The 19,644-nt window shown below is 35.8% G+C and overlaps 2 protein-coding genes across 2 annotated transcripts; one reads left to right on the top strand and one right to left on the bottom strand.

Moving 5' to 3' along the window:
• The first annotated feature begins 1,709 nt into the window (after nucleotides 1-1,709).
• On the top strand, nucleotides 1,710-3,198 carry LOC113711856 (pathogenesis-related protein 5). The gene is made up of 2 exons (XM_027235084.2): nucleotides 1,710-1,854; nucleotides 2,387-3,198. The coding sequence occupies exons 1-2, from the start codon at nucleotides 1,803-1,805 to the stop codon at nucleotides 3,076-3,078; spliced, it is 744 nt and encodes a 247-aa protein (XP_027090885.1). The 5' UTR covers nucleotides 1,710-1,802; the 3' UTR covers nucleotides 3,079-3,198.
• A 1,162-nt stretch (nucleotides 3,199-4,360) lies between these two features.
• Nucleotides 4,361-13,903, bottom strand: LOC113712667 (uncharacterized). The gene is made up of 17 exons (XM_027236167.2): nucleotides 13,152-13,903; nucleotides 11,821-12,177; nucleotides 11,575-11,715; nucleotides 11,181-11,313; nucleotides 10,964-11,077; nucleotides 10,790-10,863; nucleotides 10,634-10,708; nucleotides 9,478-9,570; nucleotides 9,281-9,341; nucleotides 8,634-8,966; nucleotides 7,679-7,805; nucleotides 7,494-7,593; nucleotides 6,681-6,750; nucleotides 6,420-6,572; nucleotides 6,213-6,308; nucleotides 5,505-5,824; nucleotides 4,361-5,076 (listed from the first exon to the last, which is right to left on the bottom strand). Exons 1-17 carry the CDS (start codon nucleotides 13,242-13,244, stop codon nucleotides 4,894-4,896), a joined length of 2,523 nt encoding a protein of 840 aa, XP_027091968.1. The 5' UTR covers nucleotides 13,245-13,903; the 3' UTR covers nucleotides 4,361-4,893.
• Between the last annotated feature and the right edge of the window lie 5,741 nt (nucleotides 13,904-19,644).

The following is a 19,644-nucleotide window of genomic DNA, read 5'->3' as shown; positions in this document are numbered from 1 at the left end:
TTTTTTTTGTTTCTTTAAGATCCAATAACTATTAATTGAGTAATACACAAAATCTAACAAACTCAAAAAATCAAAATGCATAAAAATGAGATTTTGTATGAATTTTTTGCTATATTTTTAAATTTTCTATTATATATTGCTTTTTTAAAACTGTTATATTTATTTTTTACTCAATTAATAGTTATTGGATCTTAAGGAAGCAAAAAAGAATTAAAACATGATATTTATGAATGAGAAATAGCAATATAATAAAAGTGGCACAGAATATGGGACAGAAGATCCGTTGCGGTCTGAGCGTCTCTCGTCAGGGCTCAATATTAAAAGATGAAATGCAAAGAGTTTTACTTTCACAACTTTTATACCAAAATGTGTGCACCACTATTATTCTGTACAGTGCCAAACGCGAAATCTTTGCGTGACAAGTTGCAGACAAATCAAAATGGAAATCTTTGCATGATCCTTGTCCAGTGCCAATCAAAATGGAAATCTTTGCATGATCCTTGTCATTTACTCGTTTTGAATTCAAGAAATCCAAACTGCAGCTCTCAGAAAGGGCGTCCAACCACCAACAATGGCTTCTTTCCATGCAAAGATCACTTCATTAGGTCTTTAACATTGTCAAGATAGACTGTGCCTTTTTTGTTAGTTTAATCATCCATGTTATTATGACAATGCCTTTTTGTTAATTCAATCATCCATGTTATTATACATGTTGTCATTCACTCACAAATAAGTCGTGTGACATGCTTTTTGACTGTTTCTAATTAATCAGAGAATAAAATTTAGGAAAATGGCGAGACAGAGGATGCATTCAATAAAATTGAAATGAGAAATCTAAAATTTGAAGCCTGAATTCATTAAATCACTTAATTGATAAGATCTAAATTTGATACCTTTGAATTGTATCACGTTAAGTGATAAATGAATAATTTATCAGTTATTTTTTGGAGCACATTTTGTCCAAGAAATTCAGTGCAACTTAATTAATTAATCCAAATATTCTATTTTTTGTTATCAAAATGCGTTTGAAAATATTAAAATCTGAATTGATTAAATTTAAGTGCTAAATTGGGTTATCAAACAGGACCAAAGTCGGATATTAATTTTTTTTTTGTTTTACTATTTATTGAAACCTCAATATAGTTTCCAAAAAAACCACTATGCTAATCCCCCTCTCCTCTCACAATCCCATTTAGTTTTTTCTTAGAAAGTAAGGGAGACCCCGGGGGGGGGGGGGGGGGGGGAATTAGTTCTGTAAGTTGCAAAAAAAGATTACTTTAATTTGCAGTTTTGTGTTAGATGGTGCGCACCAAGCATTATTAAAACAATGATATCGCAACAATTCTTGACTGATATATGCATTAATTATATCGCAATTCTTGAATGATACATGCATGAAATTCGGCTCTCAACGAGAAGAAATCGAAACATCTTAATTACACACACAATATATAGAATGCGGTTATTAAATCCTCCAGATATCATATGTTGGCGAACCAATTTTGACGGGCATTGGCTATTCTTGCTTAGTAGCTTAAACGGTATCCACGAGCATTAATTAAACGGTATCCACCAACATTAATTAATTAATTAATTAATTAATCAGAAAATGGCCACAAACATAAGGAAATGGGGAAAGTGGGGTCTAAACGTGTAATCTAGGGAGGTGACCATTTCTCGTCGTATTTATAAAAGGGCAACTTTCTAAGTTTACGTTCACGATCCCAACCATACACTAACCAGCCACATCAAGAATTCTCTCGCTTCTTCTCTCTTTTCCGGTCTCCTGCTACAGCTAACCAATGGCTGGTTACCTAAACTTGGCTCTTCTGCTTCTGCATCTTCTCGCATTAGGTAACTTCTCCACTGCAAATCTTTCATCTGTATTGGGTGCCAAATTTGTTGCCTGTGTAACTAATTTACTTCTCTTGATATGCTCAGAATAATATAGCCAAAGATTATGTGTTCCATTATTGTGGTCTTTTCTTTCAATTGTACCGTTGTTCCACAAAGATGAATTCAATCATTGTTCAAGAAACGAAATTGGTTTTTAAATGGTTGTCATTGAACTTGTCTTCAATGGCTACATATTTCCGTGCCTTCGCGGTCTAATGCCATTTTACCAATCATTTACTGGGCTTCCGAACAAACAACATAGACTTCCTCTGGGTCTCCAATAAAATTACAACTGCTCCAAAATTGGATTAGAATTAGAATGGAAGAGAGTTGCAACTCCAGTGAAACAGTACTGTTCATTTTCATTTCTAATAGAGCCCAAAGACGTCAAGATTGCAGACAGACACCGCACGTTTTTTCAGAATGTATGCACTAAAACTTAGAGGATAAACCATCATGGATCGATGGGTGATTGATCTCACATTTGCAGGAACCGTGACTAGTATTGTTTCGGCAACAGTTTTCACGCTCCAAAACAGTTGCAGCCACACGGTCTGGCCGGGGACCCTCTCCGGCAATGGGGCGGCAATTCTGGGGGACGGTGGTTTTGCATTGCCCCCCGGTGCCACCATCCAACTCTCAGCCCCAGCTGGCTGGTCCGGCCGTTTCTGGGCCCGTACCGGGTGCAACTTCGACGACTCCGGGCACGGCAGCTGCTCCACAGGAGACTGCGGTGGACTGAAATGCACTGGCGGTGGTGTACCACCGGTAAGCCTGGCAGAATTCACCATCGCCAACGGAGACAATGCCAAGGACTTTTACGACGTCAGCCTCGTAGACGGGTACAATGTAGGCCTCGGCATCAGGCCGTCCGGTGGCTTGGGTGACTGTAACTATTCCGGCTGCGTGGCGGACCTCAACCAAAACTGCCCCGAGGAGTTGCAGGTCACGGACTCAGACAAGGTGGTGGTCGCATGCAAGAGTGCATGCGACGCTTTTAACACTCCTCAGTATTGCTGCACCGGCGATCACTCGACGCCGGAGACTTGCCCGCCAACTAATTACTCAAGGAAGTTTAAGGAAGCCTGTCCTGCTGCTTATAGTTATGCATACGATGATGCTTCAAGCACATTCACTTGTGCAGGCTCCGACTACCTGATCACATTCTGTCCCACCAGATAGACTAGATTAGATGAAATATATGCTTGAAATAGTCATATGAGACTTGATCTTTCATGAATAAACTAATAAATTATTAATTTATGGAGGGTATTTATGATTCAAAAAATACTCATTTAATTAGCTTATAAAGTTTTATTTTATAAAAATATGAATTGTTCTATTAATTGAAAGAGGCTAAAAGTTTATAGAATGCAAACCAATCCATAAACTGATATATTAAATTAATTAACAGATGTCCACTTTCATTTCATTTTATTGAATGCATAGAATGAATCAGATTAACAATATATTATGTATATAAAAAAACAACAAAATTTTCTCATAATAAATAAATACAAAATCTTCTTACATATCTCATTGTTAAATTATGGCTTGCCATTTAAAAGGTGTTAACTAATAAAATGCAGTGGGTTTCTAGGAAAACAAACAACAGTGGATTCATACTTTAGGGAAATATGATATGTAATTTTACTGAATTATTAATTTATAATATGAATGACATCAAAGAGTTGTGTAACATTTTCATAGTATTTGAATTGCGATCGTTGATCAATTAATGACATGAGACTTGATTTTCGTAGATGATTTCGTTAAAGAATTTCAAGAACAATGATATAAGTTTTGAAGGTTTTACTGGTTCTTCATAGTTAAAATGATACATATATATATACATGGCCTATTTTCATAGTATTTGAATTTGCGATTGTTGATCAATTAATCAAATATGGGTTGGATCATTTCAAGGTTATGTTATGTTTTTAATTATAACCTATATTTTCTTATACACGAATAATTTGAAAATTATATATCTATATATATATGTTTGGTTTCTGCTGTCATAATATGAGTATATATGTAAATACGTGCATGATGCAATTACAACATTACAAGCCAAATATCGAACTCTGACAAATTGCTTGGAAGATGAAGTGAATTCAAGTACGATTATTATTGTTAGTTGTAAAAATTCCAGTGGAAAACTCAAGAGTGATGTGAGTTCTGTTCAGTTTTAATTTGGTACAAAGATTGAGAAAGGAATGGGAGAATTGGAGACTAGTATTAGTTGAACTAAACACAGAGAAGTTGGATTCAAGAAATTCTCTCGATTTAAAAGAAGAGGACGGAGAGCAGGTGGTGAAGTCAATCACATGAATCAGTGCTGAATTCAATTGATGCATTCAGTCCCAAATTCCAGATTCCGAATTATTAGAGTACAACAAGCTCATCATTTTCATTCCTCCAGAGATACGTAACATCTTCATTCATGCATCATAGACCAGAGTTCAGTAACATGCAATAAGCCATGCAATGCCTTCTTTTCTTTTTTTTCCTCCTCTTAATTTGATACAAAGATGCGTACTGACCTCGAAAAGAGAATATTAGTATTAAACGACAAACTAAACAAAGAAAACGGGAAGCTGCTTCACACCAGGGCCTTAGGCCCGGAAGCTTTGTGTTTACTCCTAATAAAATCCTCTCATTCTCTCCATCTCTATTCATCTCTGTTCTCTCTCTTTTTTTTTTTTTTTTTTTTTTTCTTTACCATACACTGTAAATTTCTCTCTACATTAGGCTTTCATCTTCGAAAGCTGAATATCTCGATGATTCCCACCCGTTCCTTTTAAACCAATATTGGGCTGGGAGAAGAAGAATCTATTCTAGTGCAAGGGCTACTCATGGCATCTATTCCTACAGCTAGGAGAAAACTAAGAAAGAAATGACAGGCCCAAAAAGAAAAATCCTACATCAACCTACAAATGTACATGCTTTTTCATCAAGGGAACTTTCCTGGAAAACCAGCACCGCACGGAGCTGTCAAAACCATGAATCTAATTCACCCCATCCTGTGCAAAGACCTTCTCCCTCTTCTTCATTGCTGAATAGGGTTTGGTCAGCGCAATCAAGTGATGCTCCACAAGCCATGTTATATGATTGGCATGCTGAATGGCAGACACGTAGTCTGTTGTCTCCATCCTTGTCACATTTCTGAATAGATATCTGGTACAAACAGTAATCCAAGAATGAATAAAATGTTCAATAGACACAAGCCATTGTAAACTTTTGGTAGTCCATGCTCTTATCATATACTGAGTCAATTAATTCACAAGCAAACTTTGACCTGCAATGACACTACAGTACAATATTTGGTTGTCTTCCTTAGTGTAACAGGAAGCTGATGACACCTCATATTTTTCTAACTTTCGCAGCTAAGACCTTCAAGAAACAAAGAAGTGTATGTCGGGCCCAATGAAATTTCAATTCATTACCATTCAGAGACACTAAAGGCATTCCCTGTCTGATGCTTCATGTATGTGGTAAGAGATGTACTCAAAACAAACGGCAAATAGCATCATTGTCAAGATCATAACATATTTTATCACCACACAATAGAAGAATGTCCAAGATCAATAGATGAAGAAACTCACCCAGCAAGCTAGTCGTTTAGCAGCACCATCACAGTCCTTGCCTCTAAAATAGTTTAAGAATTTCCTAGGCCCGCCTGGAAATAACCGGTGGTAGTTTGGCATCACAACTACTTCTTCAAGCTGCTGCAAGATGCTCAATTCACTAGGAGCACAATGTTGACTGCCTGCATCTTTCTTTAGCACGTCTTGGCAAACTGAGAGACTTGGGAGAAGCGTGGAGCTGTTCTGGCAAGTATAGCCAGCATAGTCAGAGCATCGGAACTCACAAATGCCATTATCACAGACGCCACCATGAAGGCTGCATTGTTCATCACAAGTAGCTGCATTTCCCCCAGACAATGTTACATAGAGATGAGAAATAGGGACAATCACAAAAATTTACCAAGAGACCCAGTATTGCAATGAGAGGAAAGGCAACAAAAGGCAACATAATGCACTAAAAGGAGCATTTATCTTTTTTCGCATTCTATGTCCCATAAATGTGCTTAAATGCAATCAGCCAAGAAAAATGAATAATGAAGTACAGTGATTAGGTCACATACTATGGCACGTTGGCACCTGGTTATTCACTCACTCACATCATTTCATATCCCCCACAAATAGCTAATACACATTCAGCGAAGTTTGGTAACATGGTAGTGCCACATTTTAATTCATCATTGAGGTTGGAGTTACAAGAAGAAAAGTACTCTAGGAACAATAGAGTACCTGTAGAACAGTCGATGCCAGTGTATCCATTTTCACATTCACAAACACCATGAGAAAGGCACTTCCCACAGCTGCTACAGTTGTTAGGGCACAAACCTGAAATAGAAGTTTCATTTAAAGGTCTAAAAGGCAGATCGCAAAAACTTTCCAACAGTGTACTAATTTTGTTAGAGACAGCAGAGAAGACAAAGAGATCAAGAAGCTCACGTTTGCCACAGTCATCTCCTTCAAAACCTAGAAAGCAATGACATCTTCCATTAACACAATCTCCATTAAAATTGCATGAATTGGGACATTGACCAGACACAGGTTCCGGATCTATATCACAAAGTTCATGGAAAGCTGGGCAGATCAGTTCGCCTACAATTTTAATGGAAAGTTAGTAATGTAGCAGAGTTCAAATTTTAAAGAGAGATTATAAAGACTAGAAAAGAGCTGGTCGTCAGCCACATAAAGATGTCAAATTACCATTAAAGCCAGGAAACTGAATGGGCCCACCACCTTCAGGGCATACCTTCCAGATACCATCCACAGCAACCTAAGAAAAGTTTCATAATCTCATTAGCAAAATGGTATTGTCAAAAATAGGGGTAGAGAAAAGAATGGTTAATATACCCTCAATTACATTGCAAGGCGTAGGAAGGACCTAAAATACCAACATACCCTTTCTGGGAAAAGTTAACACTATACCACTATTCTTACCACGTAGGAGAGGGCATCTAGAAGTTTTAAGAATTATGACGCGTCTCTGACTCATATTTTCTATGTTTCACTTTGTAAGTAGGAAGTTTTGAAACAATCCATCAATGCATAGGCACTGTACACTTTAGCCAGATTCTAGCAGTCAGAAAGGTTCCAAACCCCTATCCACCTCCCTGGCCTCACCCTACCCCTAAATAACAAAAGAAGTCAAGAGAACCCACCAAGGGTAGAAAGAAACAAGAAGAAAAAACTAATGAAACAAAATGAAGGACGAGATAGAAGTCAGAACAGAGAAAGGCATCCAGCCTATGATGAGAAATGATAGCATCTCCAGATGATGAACTACACCCCCTTTTTTCTTTAATCATGTTGCTAAATGTCAGTCTGCTTAAGGGGTAGTTTTATTGCATAACATACTTCACAGACCTTTTCCCCTGTTACTGCCTAAGCCTCCAAAACTATCACATAGGTATTAACTTTTAAGTCAACAGAAATCAGAACATAAAAGAATCCATCATTTCAAGAAAAGCAATGGGAACAAGTCAAGAAGAAGCACCATCTTTAAGCTGTAAAATATACCTCCAGAGAATTGTTTACACATCGGTGCTGGTAACAACCATTTCCCTGTGTCATAGAACCACGTACAAACCCAGTACGAACTAATGACGACGCCATGCACCTGTATATTTTCATGAAGGAAAGTCATTCACAATCACTATTTATTTCTACGCTACAGCCATAAATTAAGAAAATTACAAACTCACCTTGAGTTACTTCCCCGTACTTCACCCAACATTCTGTCAGGAGCACGAGCACTATTAGTATCTGTACATGATCCATCTGAATATGCTACAAAATAAGTGCAATAATCTGCCAATGGTGACTGACCACCTGCAATTACACGAGAGGAGGAAAGTCAAAACAATTGTGAGATATGTCCACAACACCAGACATACAGAAAGAAGGAAAATAACTGACTACTTTGAACTTATAACTTGTACTGTCTTGCAGTAAAATCCAATCTTCAAGGTCACGAAAAGGCCATATTTATATTCTTAAATAACCAGAAGTTTTGTCTTCAGAAGATTATATTAATTCCAAAAACAAAAAATGAGGTAAAACAGAAATGCTTAATACCAAACCAAATGCTTCCATTCCACCAGATCTACAGCAGAGTACACCTTAACAGACCAAATCCCATTTCTTAGGTATAGTAAGATGTAAGAATGGTCTAGGGCTCTAAAATTGCAGATATTGTTTTCAGCTTTGAGTACCTCAGAAGATTATAAGACTAGTTAATTAGGTTTCAGACCCCAGTTCTTTATACCTTACACCCATCCATTTTTATAGAAACATTACCAGTGCAAATTCAGTCGAAACAATACTATTTCCTAAGAGGGAGATAACAAGCGATAAAAAACTCCCCACATTAACAGAATGAACTGTGTCTACCACTAAAAGATATGCAGGGTTACACAAGGGAAATGGATAAGCAGGGGACAACTTAGATGCGTTAATACGTAGTGCATGCGAGCATTCGGTTTTAATGGTTATTCTTCGGCCCTTTTAGACACTATTTATAACTAATGATGTGAAGTTACCTTTTACATCAGCCCTGGGTTGTGTCAGAAAGTTTAAATTTGCCGAAGGTTAGAGTTGATTCAACATTGTAGCATATTCCAAGAGTGACAGAGATGAAATCCATAAAGAAAATCTCACCTTTGTTAGCCTGTGGAAAATAGCGAGCCCATTGTGGAAGATCTCCACTGTAGTTTAGAATTGGGCAGTAACCTTCTGCCTCTCTGTTATATGTACAACCGGATAACTGAGTTGTATTACAACGATATGCACCTTTCCAAAGGTTGCAAGGTGAGGTAACAAAGTCAGTTCCTTGGTTGCGGCCCCAATCAAGCCGGTCAGCCATACTATAATTAGCTTGGTACCATCCACTATCTTCAAGTAAAGCAAGAGTCATTTTTGAAACAACTGATTTGGTATCTACTGATCCTGTCATAATTTCATTCATCAAAAGCCTTTTCTCCCAGTGCGAACCTGCGGCAAATTATTCAGTTTACCCAAAATTAGAAAAGACTATCTTGATGCCAAAAGACATGCTTCTAATGCCCAAGCAACTACTTCAGGAAATTATTTACTACTTTAGAAATACTGTAGATTTCTTCTTTTCAAAGTGAACAAATCACACAACGACAATGCCCACGCAACCAAGCGCTACACAAGATTAAGTATTTCAAAACCAGAGTTCATCCTGGAGACTGCTTCAATGATGATTCGAGCCACTTTCCTAATTCATCACTAAAACTAAATAAGAAATATGACACATAGGAGGAAGAAAAAGAATAACGGACCTGATGTGCCACGTCCACCACCATCTTCCAGCTCTAAGCCAGTGAAATTCTCAGAGAATGCCTGCCAGAGAAACCCAACAAGGATATGTGAACTATGTTCCGCATTTTTTTAAAGAGATTTTTTATTGTTTCAGAAACACAAATAAAAACATGTTTCTTTGCAAAGGACACTTCAAAATAAGAGAATAATCAAGTACCCCGTAATGAAATCGTGAATGCATGACAACTCGAGGAAGCACAACACGCGTGACTACTCGTCCAAGCTTTTCATCACTGACTTGCTCGGTAACCTACAATTCCATTAACAGTCAATTTGTATCCCCAGAAAAAATTTTCAAATGCAAGCAAACAAGTGTCCCTGTAATCTTTGTTATTTTCTAAAAGAAAAGGTGGAAAGAGGAAAAATCAACAGAAGACAAGCATCTGAATTTCTAACAGAACATGGGAAAGCTTACATCAGTTTAATATGATACACAAGTCCACAGGAGTACCATCCTCTATGTAATGTAGATTTCCACATGAATATCTTGAATGATTTTTATGCATAAGTGTGAGTGATTCAATATTGCCAATGCTGTCTAGGTTTTCTGTATGAGCCAAATTTTGAACTGTAGAAACATTTCGAGTTGTAACTAGGTAATCGGAAGGCATTCTCCTAATTTTAGAATCTGACTTAGAAACTTCTGAGAACAATATATCATTTAAAAAGTTTTGCTTAATCATATATGCTGATTTCAAGGTGCTGGAAATATAAATTAAAACAAGAACTGCTGCTGTAAAATTATCGGTTCAACTGAAAATGCACTACAGGAAAGACAAACCGTCAAACTGTCCATGAGCTCATCAGAACCATACAAAGAATTAGGCAATTCAATTACTTCAAAACTTTGCAGATGAAAGAATACTCTCTAAATCATAAGATCCTAAAGGATTATCTCAAACTAGAGTGCATAACCTTTGTTCTCAAATGCACACAGGCACACAATTCTACATGCAAGTTTTCCAGGATGTGTAATTGAATACAGATTAAATACATTCTTCATGAACGATTCACATTTTAGACGGAATTATAAGAGCATGGTTAGCAGCATCCAAGGACTGTCGTGAAAATCACAGAGCAGGATACAGGAATCCTTCTTCTTGGTTTCCCACCATGATTCACGTGTATCATTTGTAAATATGAGTTCTTTTTCCCATAACTACGAGAAAATAACATTCCAGTTCCAGCACAAGGACAACGAGTAATATTAGCATTCTAGTAGCAAAAAGGACATAGAAGACAAAAAAAGGAACTGACAATCCCCAGAGTTCTAACAATATCTTCTAGATGTAATATCATAGTAATGTAATTACCTGACTTCTCCTTCTTTTCCTCTCATCACGAAAATGTGCAAAGGCATGTGGATCAAATCCAAGCACGTGCATCACCTTCGCACACCAAAACTTCGGTTAGCTCAATAAACAGATGAGTCTGAGTCCTCTATATTGTAAAGCTAAAAATCAGCTCACCTCATGTATCAGAGTGGCTGAAAGTAAAGTTTCCGCTTCTGCAGTCAGATGACGTGGAGCAACATTAACGTGCCCTGCAGAGAGGAGCAATTTCGGTAATTGGACTCCACATTTCGAACATACAAAAAATTAAGATGTCACTCCACAAGAAGCTACGTTCAATTAAGCAATTACCAGCGACAGCACGTCCCCATTGATCACGTTCACATGCCACTGCCCACGCCAAGGTGTTGCCAGTTGTAGGTCTCGTAGTCACCAAGAGAACTAGATCCGCCTCAGCAACACCCTCTGCAATATCAATAGCTCAATAACAATCCCAGCAAAAATGAGGAAAACATGACACACAATAAAGGAAAAAGATCCTTATTATAGATATTCATGATAAAGATACCTTCTATATATTGCCTTGGCAGTTGTACACCTCCATCTTGTCCACATGCAGAATATCCGCTCAACCGCAAGTTTCCTTTCACAGGTTCAACAGCCAAGGCTCTTTTGAACCAGTCAGCTGTCTGCCCCAAAGCCTGAAACATGTCATATTAGTTAATTAGCTTTCCTTTATTGCTAAGAATGCAACAATTGCCCACAATCCACCCTTCCAAATACACTGAACTTTCAGGGCAATAAATGCTTTTGCAAGTATACAATTACAAGTTCACCCAAATACCAGTTAATCCTCTGATATATCAAATCTCCTAGCTTTAAACTGTTTGTGGCATAACAATTATATGCAGATATCTGCTGAAGTTCAAAATTTTTGAGCATAAGAATGATTAGAGCAATACCTTGCGGAGGCGGTCTTTCTTGTCCTCTGCAGCTATGTCTTCTAAGGTGCAGTTATACCAGCAGTCACCATAAACTGGAGGATCCCCATGTGGATTACAAGAAGGTTCCCCAGAAAAAGAAGCTCCTGGTGGCTCTCCAAGCTGAATAGGTGAATCAGACAGCACAAATGGCAAGCATTGGTGTAAGCCATTACCTATGTATACTTTCAATCAAATTAGAAATAACCCATAATAGCTAACACTTGCCTTTACAATGTCACCAACATTTTGACAATCTCTATCAGATGAGTGCCCAACTGCATCATAATTTAGATAAATTCTTATGGGAAGCTTTACATCCTTCTGTTGCTCAGAAGACTCAGAGATTCCCAGCAATGCCCTTCCCCTATGGTGGAGTGGCTTTGACGTACCAGGCTCTGCATAGACCTGTGGAGTCACAGAATACACCTGACGCCCAGGTCGCTCGCGTTGTTCAACTATCCGATCATGAATGCAAGAATGTGAAATAATATATTCATCCCCCTTCTCCAAGCCTTGCCTCTCCAATGGGTGTTCTTGCAATGTTGCGTAAACAGCCTCTAAACACACAAATGTCAAGAAAACCTACACAACATGACGATGAGATTTAATCTAAGATGCGCATGGAAAATACAGTACAAGGAGTAGTAGGTTACTTTCTAGTCGTTAATGACATGAGTTTTAATACAAAAACCCGAATCATGCGTCAAACAAGTTGAGACTAAAAAGAAAAAAGGAAAACTTTAAAGTATCAAACAAAAAGAAGGCGATGCCCAAGGACTGCAGGCATATGATAATGAACTTTATACCAGATTAAAGAAGCAATCATTTTGCTTGGAGTATATCTTCTGCTAATTGAAAGAGAATCGAGCTTGTAAAGCCCAGGCTTTAAACAACTTACTCAGAAAACCGAGAAAAACATTCAGGTAACAAACGATAAAACCCCATGACTGCAGATATATAGTAGTGAAGTTTATACCAGATTAAAGGAGCGATCTTTGCAGGCCATACTTCTTCTAGTGAAGCTCAGAACAAAACCAATCAATACTTAAACCATACAACTGCAGGCAGGCATATAAGTTTTGTTCTATCCTACTATAATTCAAGCCAGAAAAGAAACCACCTTTTTCTCTCACAAATTTTCAGTAAAAAAGGAGTCATCTTTTGTTAACATATCCCTCAAACTAAATTAGGAAACAATGGTTTACACAACGTAAAAAGAAAAGGAAAGTAAAGAAGAGGCCTGAAAGGGGAAATTACCAAAAACAAAGAGGTTGTGCAGAGGAAAAAAGATCTCAAATCAATTAACCAAATTTCCCCTACAACAAAACCTTTCATTATATAGAAAAGAACCCATGATTTATTTAAGCTTTTCTCCGTTTAAAAACCCCAAATTTGTCAACTTCAAATCCAACATTTTCTAGCAGCCAAACAGCCCGTAAAACTGAACATTCCAACTCTCTTAGCTCATTCCCTTTGACATTTTCCCAAAAGGGTGTATTGGTCGAGCATACAAGAAAAAAAATACTAAAGATTCAAAAGAAACAGTGGAAGATTACCTTGAAGAAAACGAAAGCAAGCTGATAATTAGTCGAAAAAGTCGGATGTAAATTTACACTAGCACACCCACTACACCGAAATCTTAGCTCCATAAAAATAACACTGCCCGAACTAAATCCGGTTCCATCAAATCTCCAGCAACATTCCGATCGGCGCTAACCCACCAAAAAACTTCAACCCTCTCCGCATTATCAATTTCCAGTGATACTTCCCAATGTCCCAGAATAAATTAACCGAACAATACAGTCTTTCAATTAGAAAATCAGGTAAAACAGAAAGAATCGAGCTCCCCCGTGATATTTTCCGATGACCCAGAAAGGCCAAAAAGAAAGAACACGTGGATTGGAACTCGACAGCGGCTTCTTCTACCTTGCTTTTCAGTGTCGAAAATCTAAGAAATTGTGATGTGGGATTTGAGCAGTAGAGTGTTGGGATAAAAATAGAAATGAAAATTGAAACTTAATAGATATTGCAAAGGTTCTCTCTCCAGCCTTTCTTCCCAGTCCCTACTGGTGCTACCACCATTCTTCTGCTGCAAAAAATACTCCACAATAATGGGTGGGTTGGAGTGGGGTGGGTAGAGTTAGATAGTACTTGGGTCAATTTCTTGGTTTTATTGGATTAAAGAAGTTCCTACTTTGTTTTTTTCAACTTTCCTTTTTTTTTTTTAATGTTTTAAGCTACAATTAAGCTATGGTTACACAACATGTATCTTTTATCTTCAAGACCTTTCTTTAATTCGTTTGTTTACGTGATAACAATTTTCTTCTTTTCTTTTTTTGTCAACAAATAAACAGTCTCTTCATTTGCCTTCCTATACTGCACTAACTTTGCTTTGTATTGGTGGTACGGCGAGTTGCAGCGTTTGCCTTGACATTTTGGGTATTGAATATAATAATCCATGTGGTGGAATGAGCGTTTGCCTTGATTTGTACTTGATTGAGTTGTGATTCAATTGCTTATTTTGTTTAATAATAAGTTCAATTTCATTGCTGACCCTTTCTAAACTGTTTGTTCAGTATAAGATGTTTATCTATCGAGATAAGCAATTGTAACAAGAAGAAGAGCATATCTACTAATAATAATACTTCCTAGGTAACGATAATGACCTAGTCAGTAAATATTCCTTTTGTTTTATACTCGTATAATACATATTTGCATGTATAACTTTTAAAAAATTTATATTTCATATATTTCTAAACTAGTACTTTAAAAAATATTCATAGTTTTCACGTAACCTTACGAAACACGGAGTAAACTTTTCACTTATTCTACTTCCTAATTATAAATTTTTGAAAAAAAAAATTTTAATTTGCATTACAGTAATGACATATCTCTATAGTTATACATAAAATGACACCTATGTGTATCTTAAATTTTATAGATTTATACACGTAAACATCAAAATGTGATAAATTTATAATAAATTTAATGCCTGATACACAAACTATAAGAGTTAAAAGTAGTATTAGTGTAGCATAATTTGTATGAATTGTTGTAATTGTAATTGTAGTTTTAGTTCCCTTGCTTTCAAATATATTCGCAATATTCAAGTATAAACTTATATGAATAATTTTGCCGAATTTGTATTTTTGTACCAAATTTTTCATTGAATTCTTGAAAAAAATTCAGTATGATATAGATACGTACAATATTTTTTTTATATTATACCAGTCTCATAATTTACTAACTATGGTAATGACATGTAAAAGATGGAATGAATTTACTTCAACAATGTTTTGGCAATTTTCATATCTAGCACCTTCCACTATATATAAATATATATATATATATATATATATATTTTTTTTTTTTTGGTAGCCTAGAACTTGTTTCAATACAGGGCTTTTCTCTAACTTTCAAATATATTCATAATATTCAAGTTTATATGAATAATTTTTGTTGAATTTGTATTTTTGTACTTAATTGTGTTATCGTATTCTTGAAGACAAAATTCTCATGATACAGACACGCACTATCTTTCATACTATCCCAGTCTCATAATTTACACTATGGCAATGACATGTAAAGGATGGAATGAATTTACTCCTCCAATGTTTTGTCAATTTTCGTGTCCAGCACCTTCCACTTTTTTGGGTACCCTATAGGCTGTTTCGGTAGATGGCAAAAGCCAATTAGATCATAGAAAAATACAAATTTGAAATGTCTCAATTCATAGGAATTGTCGTCATATTTAAAAAAAAAAAAGAATTCCTAAAAAGCAATTCCCCTACTTTTTAAATTTTTAATCACAGATAACCAAATTTCAAAACATAATACTAGTAGAAAAGATTTCTTGAACGGGAGTCTAGATAGGGTAGTTAAGGTTGTGTTTGGATTGCATTTTCCGTTATTTTTCATGGAAAAATTACTGTAGCGACTTGATATATGTGAGGGAAAAAGGTGATAGGGAAATGTGATCACGGAAAATGACAATATTTTCTGACGGAAACAAGCAATCCAAGCATGGCCTAAGTTTGTATTTTGTTGAAGGATGAGATTCAAATATAGATAGGGGTGGTTAAAATTGCTGACCTATAATCCAATTATGTATCAATTCTTTCATGCAACTCTGGACCTTCTATCGCTGTCCTTTACTCTTAACTCACACACCTAATTCAAATCATCCATCAATAGTCAGTCCATAAGTTTGTTTGCTAAACTAAACTCTAGTTAAACTACAGCCCACCAATCTTCATATGTGGACTTGCGTAGATTAATTTACGTTGGTTAACTACCAAAATTATCATTTATTAGTATTTTAATGCAAAGAAAAGATTCAAATGTTAATAATTCATCGAGTGTTGTGGCAGTACGAGTTGCGTGCCTTCTAATTCTTTTTAATACCACCATAATCCTCGATCCCATTAATCTATTTTTCGATTGAACCAAAGTACAAGTGGAAGAAGACAGCTGATTAGCTGTACCAGAAATGCGTAGTTCTGGGCTCTAGTCCCATGCTGTGATTGACTAGTTCTTTAACTTGATGATGTCAAAAGTAGGAAATCTAGGTTACAGATTCAGAACATGGCTTTTTTTTTTTTTTCTTTTTTTGCATTTTTCTTGAGCAGAAACCTATTATGATATCTGACGATTTACGTAGGATTCAACTGCTGATCCAAACTAGTTAGTCTGACGATGCAAGATATGAATTGAATTAATAACTTTAGTTCTTTCAACCTTTTGTGAAATTTTACTTTGAATTATTAATTCTAGCATGCCAAATGAATCAAATCACAGTAGTATAAATTGATTTATTTCTCCTTGAAGCAATATCGGTTGGCCTCTATTGGAGTGATCGTTAAGCAATCATAAACTGTTCACTATTCTGCAAACATTTTTCAGGCTGGTTCTATGGATGGTGGAAGCTGCATAAGAATTCCTTGGAATTTTTTTTTTTTTTTTTTTTTTTTGTCAATCATCAATTTATCTATAGTATTCTACACCATCCTAATTTAAGGGGGAAACCCAACTGAATTTAGGAGGATCGGTGGAGACTGAACCACCACCGGACCAAACAGATGCACTACGCACTCGTCTAAATTTTTTAAGAAGTCACTTCATGTTACAAATTGATGGAAAGCAAGGTTTAAATGACTTAAATAACTCCTACCCCACCAAACCTTAAATGATTTAGTGGTAACCACCGGCAGCCCAAAAATCGGTGATTGTTGTCAGTGTTTCTAAGAATTCCTTGATATGGTTGTCAATGTTTCTAACCATGCCAATTGTTAATGTTAACATCGAGTGGCATGCTGATTAATGTCGACTCTATATACACCTTTCACGTAATTGATCGCGCATCGCTAGGTGTCTGCAGGAAGGAACAGAATTTTCAAGGGTTGATGCATCGCTAGTCGCGTCAAATATCTGACAGTGAATGGCGTCATTAATTTTTCCGTGTACACGTAACTTAAGACTAGTACTGTCTAGTTGCCGCAAATAGATTAGGCATAAGCAAATTCTTAAAAATTTAAATTATGGTAGGATATGGATCTGATTAATGTTCATCTCCGATTGGTCTACAATGATTGGTTTAGGTGAAAAATTTTTTGAAATGTATTTATTAATTTTTCAGATTTATTTATATCTGTTGTATGTTTGATGTATTTTTCTACTCTCCGTGTAGATCGCAATGAAATTATGATTTTTTCCAATAACAATAATAAAAAAAGAAGAAGAAAGAATTACAGCCTAATAAACACAAGTGCCCAAACGAGCTATGATGGCGGCAAGCCCGGCCCTACACCGGATAAGATGAAAATGACTGTAACTAAAGTTGCAATTAAAATTATAATAATCAAAACAAACTAGTCAAACAATAATTTGTATATTAAATAAAAAAAGGTTTCTCCATGTGAAGAAAAGCAGTTTGCCTACCGAAAAGAACCTTTTTTTTTTTTTTTTTTTTAATAACAACGTTGAAAAACTGCAAAAGAATTAAGCATTAAGCATATGATATCCCCTAAAACAGATTACAAACCAAACCGTTTGGATTCACTATTTTTTTTTTGAGTTTTTTTTTTAAAAATTTTACTATAGCAGTGTATATGAACAGTAAAATTTTTATTATTAATATTTTTTGAAATATTTGATATGTTATATAAATGAGATATTTTTATTTATATATTACGGTAACATTTATTATATTTGAAAAAACTTACTTTTGAAAAAAGGCCAATCCAAGCGAATCCTATTCAGAGAGTTTAAAGTACTACCATGTCATTTGCCATTGGCCTTGGAACCTCATACAAAAAGTTACAAGAGTTATTAAAACTCCTATCACTGTACACTGCTTCCTATATTAATTCTACACTTCGTTCTTTTGGATTGTGAATTATAACTTAAATAATTGGAATGAAAAAAAATGAGACTTTCAAGTTTTGATGGTGTGTGTCATGCGATGCCTCATATCGTAAAAAACTTCTATTTGAAGTCCGTGCGCGCAACCATCTTTGTGTGATTTTTTTTCTTTTTTCAGTTTGCGGGTACGAAAGAGAAATAACTATAAAATAAAGAAAAAAATCATGTGCGTGTTCCGATAAAATTGTGTAAATAATTATTTGAAATAATTATTGTAATAGTTTTTGTGATACAATAAATGTGAAGTAAAAATATAATTGATAATATAAAAAGATGATCGAAAAATATATTTATAATACAAGTAAAATACATATAATATTTAGAAAATTTTCATTGTTTAAACTCGCTCATCTTTCTATGTATTGTATAGTTGGGATTTTTCGTATGAGTAAACAATAAACTATTTTTCCACCAAACGCGAAGAAGTAAACAATAAACAGTGTCCGAGATTGATTGGCTTTGAGCCTGCAGGGGGTGTAGTTTTTACTTTTTGTAGTATACAGTGCCTTGAAATGAGAATACTACAATAGTTTCAGACCCAAGATTAAAAGTGTAAATCAACATTTTTAGGTAAATCAACAACATTCATGCAAAGGAGTTTAAAGTACGCGAGTCCATCTATCATCCATTAAGTCAAAACCAATTATGAACCATTTATTCACTTTGCCATCTCTAATCAAATATCAATAGCTAAGCATTTCCTCCTTCACTTTTGTTTGAGTTGCTCATATTGGAACCTTGAGTATAATATTCGTGCAATATATTATTGATGAATACACACCAAATAAAACTAAAACTTTTGGATTCGTGCAACAATGCAAGCATATTGTGAAAAGGTGTATGCAGCATCAAATGGATAAAAAGCAGGCAGCCATCGCAAGGGCCCATAAAGTATAAATGCAATTCGGCGGGTGTTCGAATTAGGCCTTGGAATTTTATGTTGTTTAATGTAATTGGCACTCGTAGCATTCTGCTCTTTATGTTTTAGAAGAAGAAGAGGAAATTGTTGTCGACAATAATGGGTCCAATATTGTCTAAAGCCCACATGAGTGCCCCCCAGTCCTACCAATACTCGATTCTTGGAAGCAGCTGATGAAGAAACTTTTTTCTTTGTGATGCCTTGACACATACTATCTCCTTTGTATTTTGTAACTAACAATCATGCTCTTCTTCTTCTTCTTGTTAAAGAATACTTAACCTATTTATAACATATAAGAACAGAGGAAGCCGAGTAATATATTTTGCAGGTGAATTGGTCGTCAATCTGAGTAGAGAGGGAATCCAAAACGGACCACTTGGTCAATCATGCCTATGTTTATTTGAAATTAGATGTGGATAGGTTTGGATACAGACGAAGAAGACTTTTGAGAGATTAGTTTAGTTTAGTTTAGTTTAAGGACGTATATGAATAATTGTTCACTAGCACTGTTTTGTCAGAGATTTGGTTTTCGGTTGGTTGAAGTTGGACCAATCCAAACCCTCTCCCTAGCCAATCATCCCTGTGTTTATTATTATTATTATTATTATTATAAGGGTTATTATCACCTTACTCGCTTAAGGTTTAGTGCTACTATCAATTTTCCCCTTAAAGTTATCTTTTAGTCATTTTACCCCCAAGACTAACGGTCA

This window comes from Coffea arabica, chromosome 10e, assembly GCF_036785885.1.
Source record: "Coffea arabica cultivar ET-39 chromosome 10e, Coffea Arabica ET-39 HiFi, whole genome shotgun sequence".
NCBI classification, from domain to species: Eukaryota; Viridiplantae; Streptophyta; class Magnoliopsida; order Gentianales; family Rubiaceae; genus Coffea; species Coffea arabica.
This window is presented reverse-complemented; position numbering and strand designations above follow the sequence as displayed.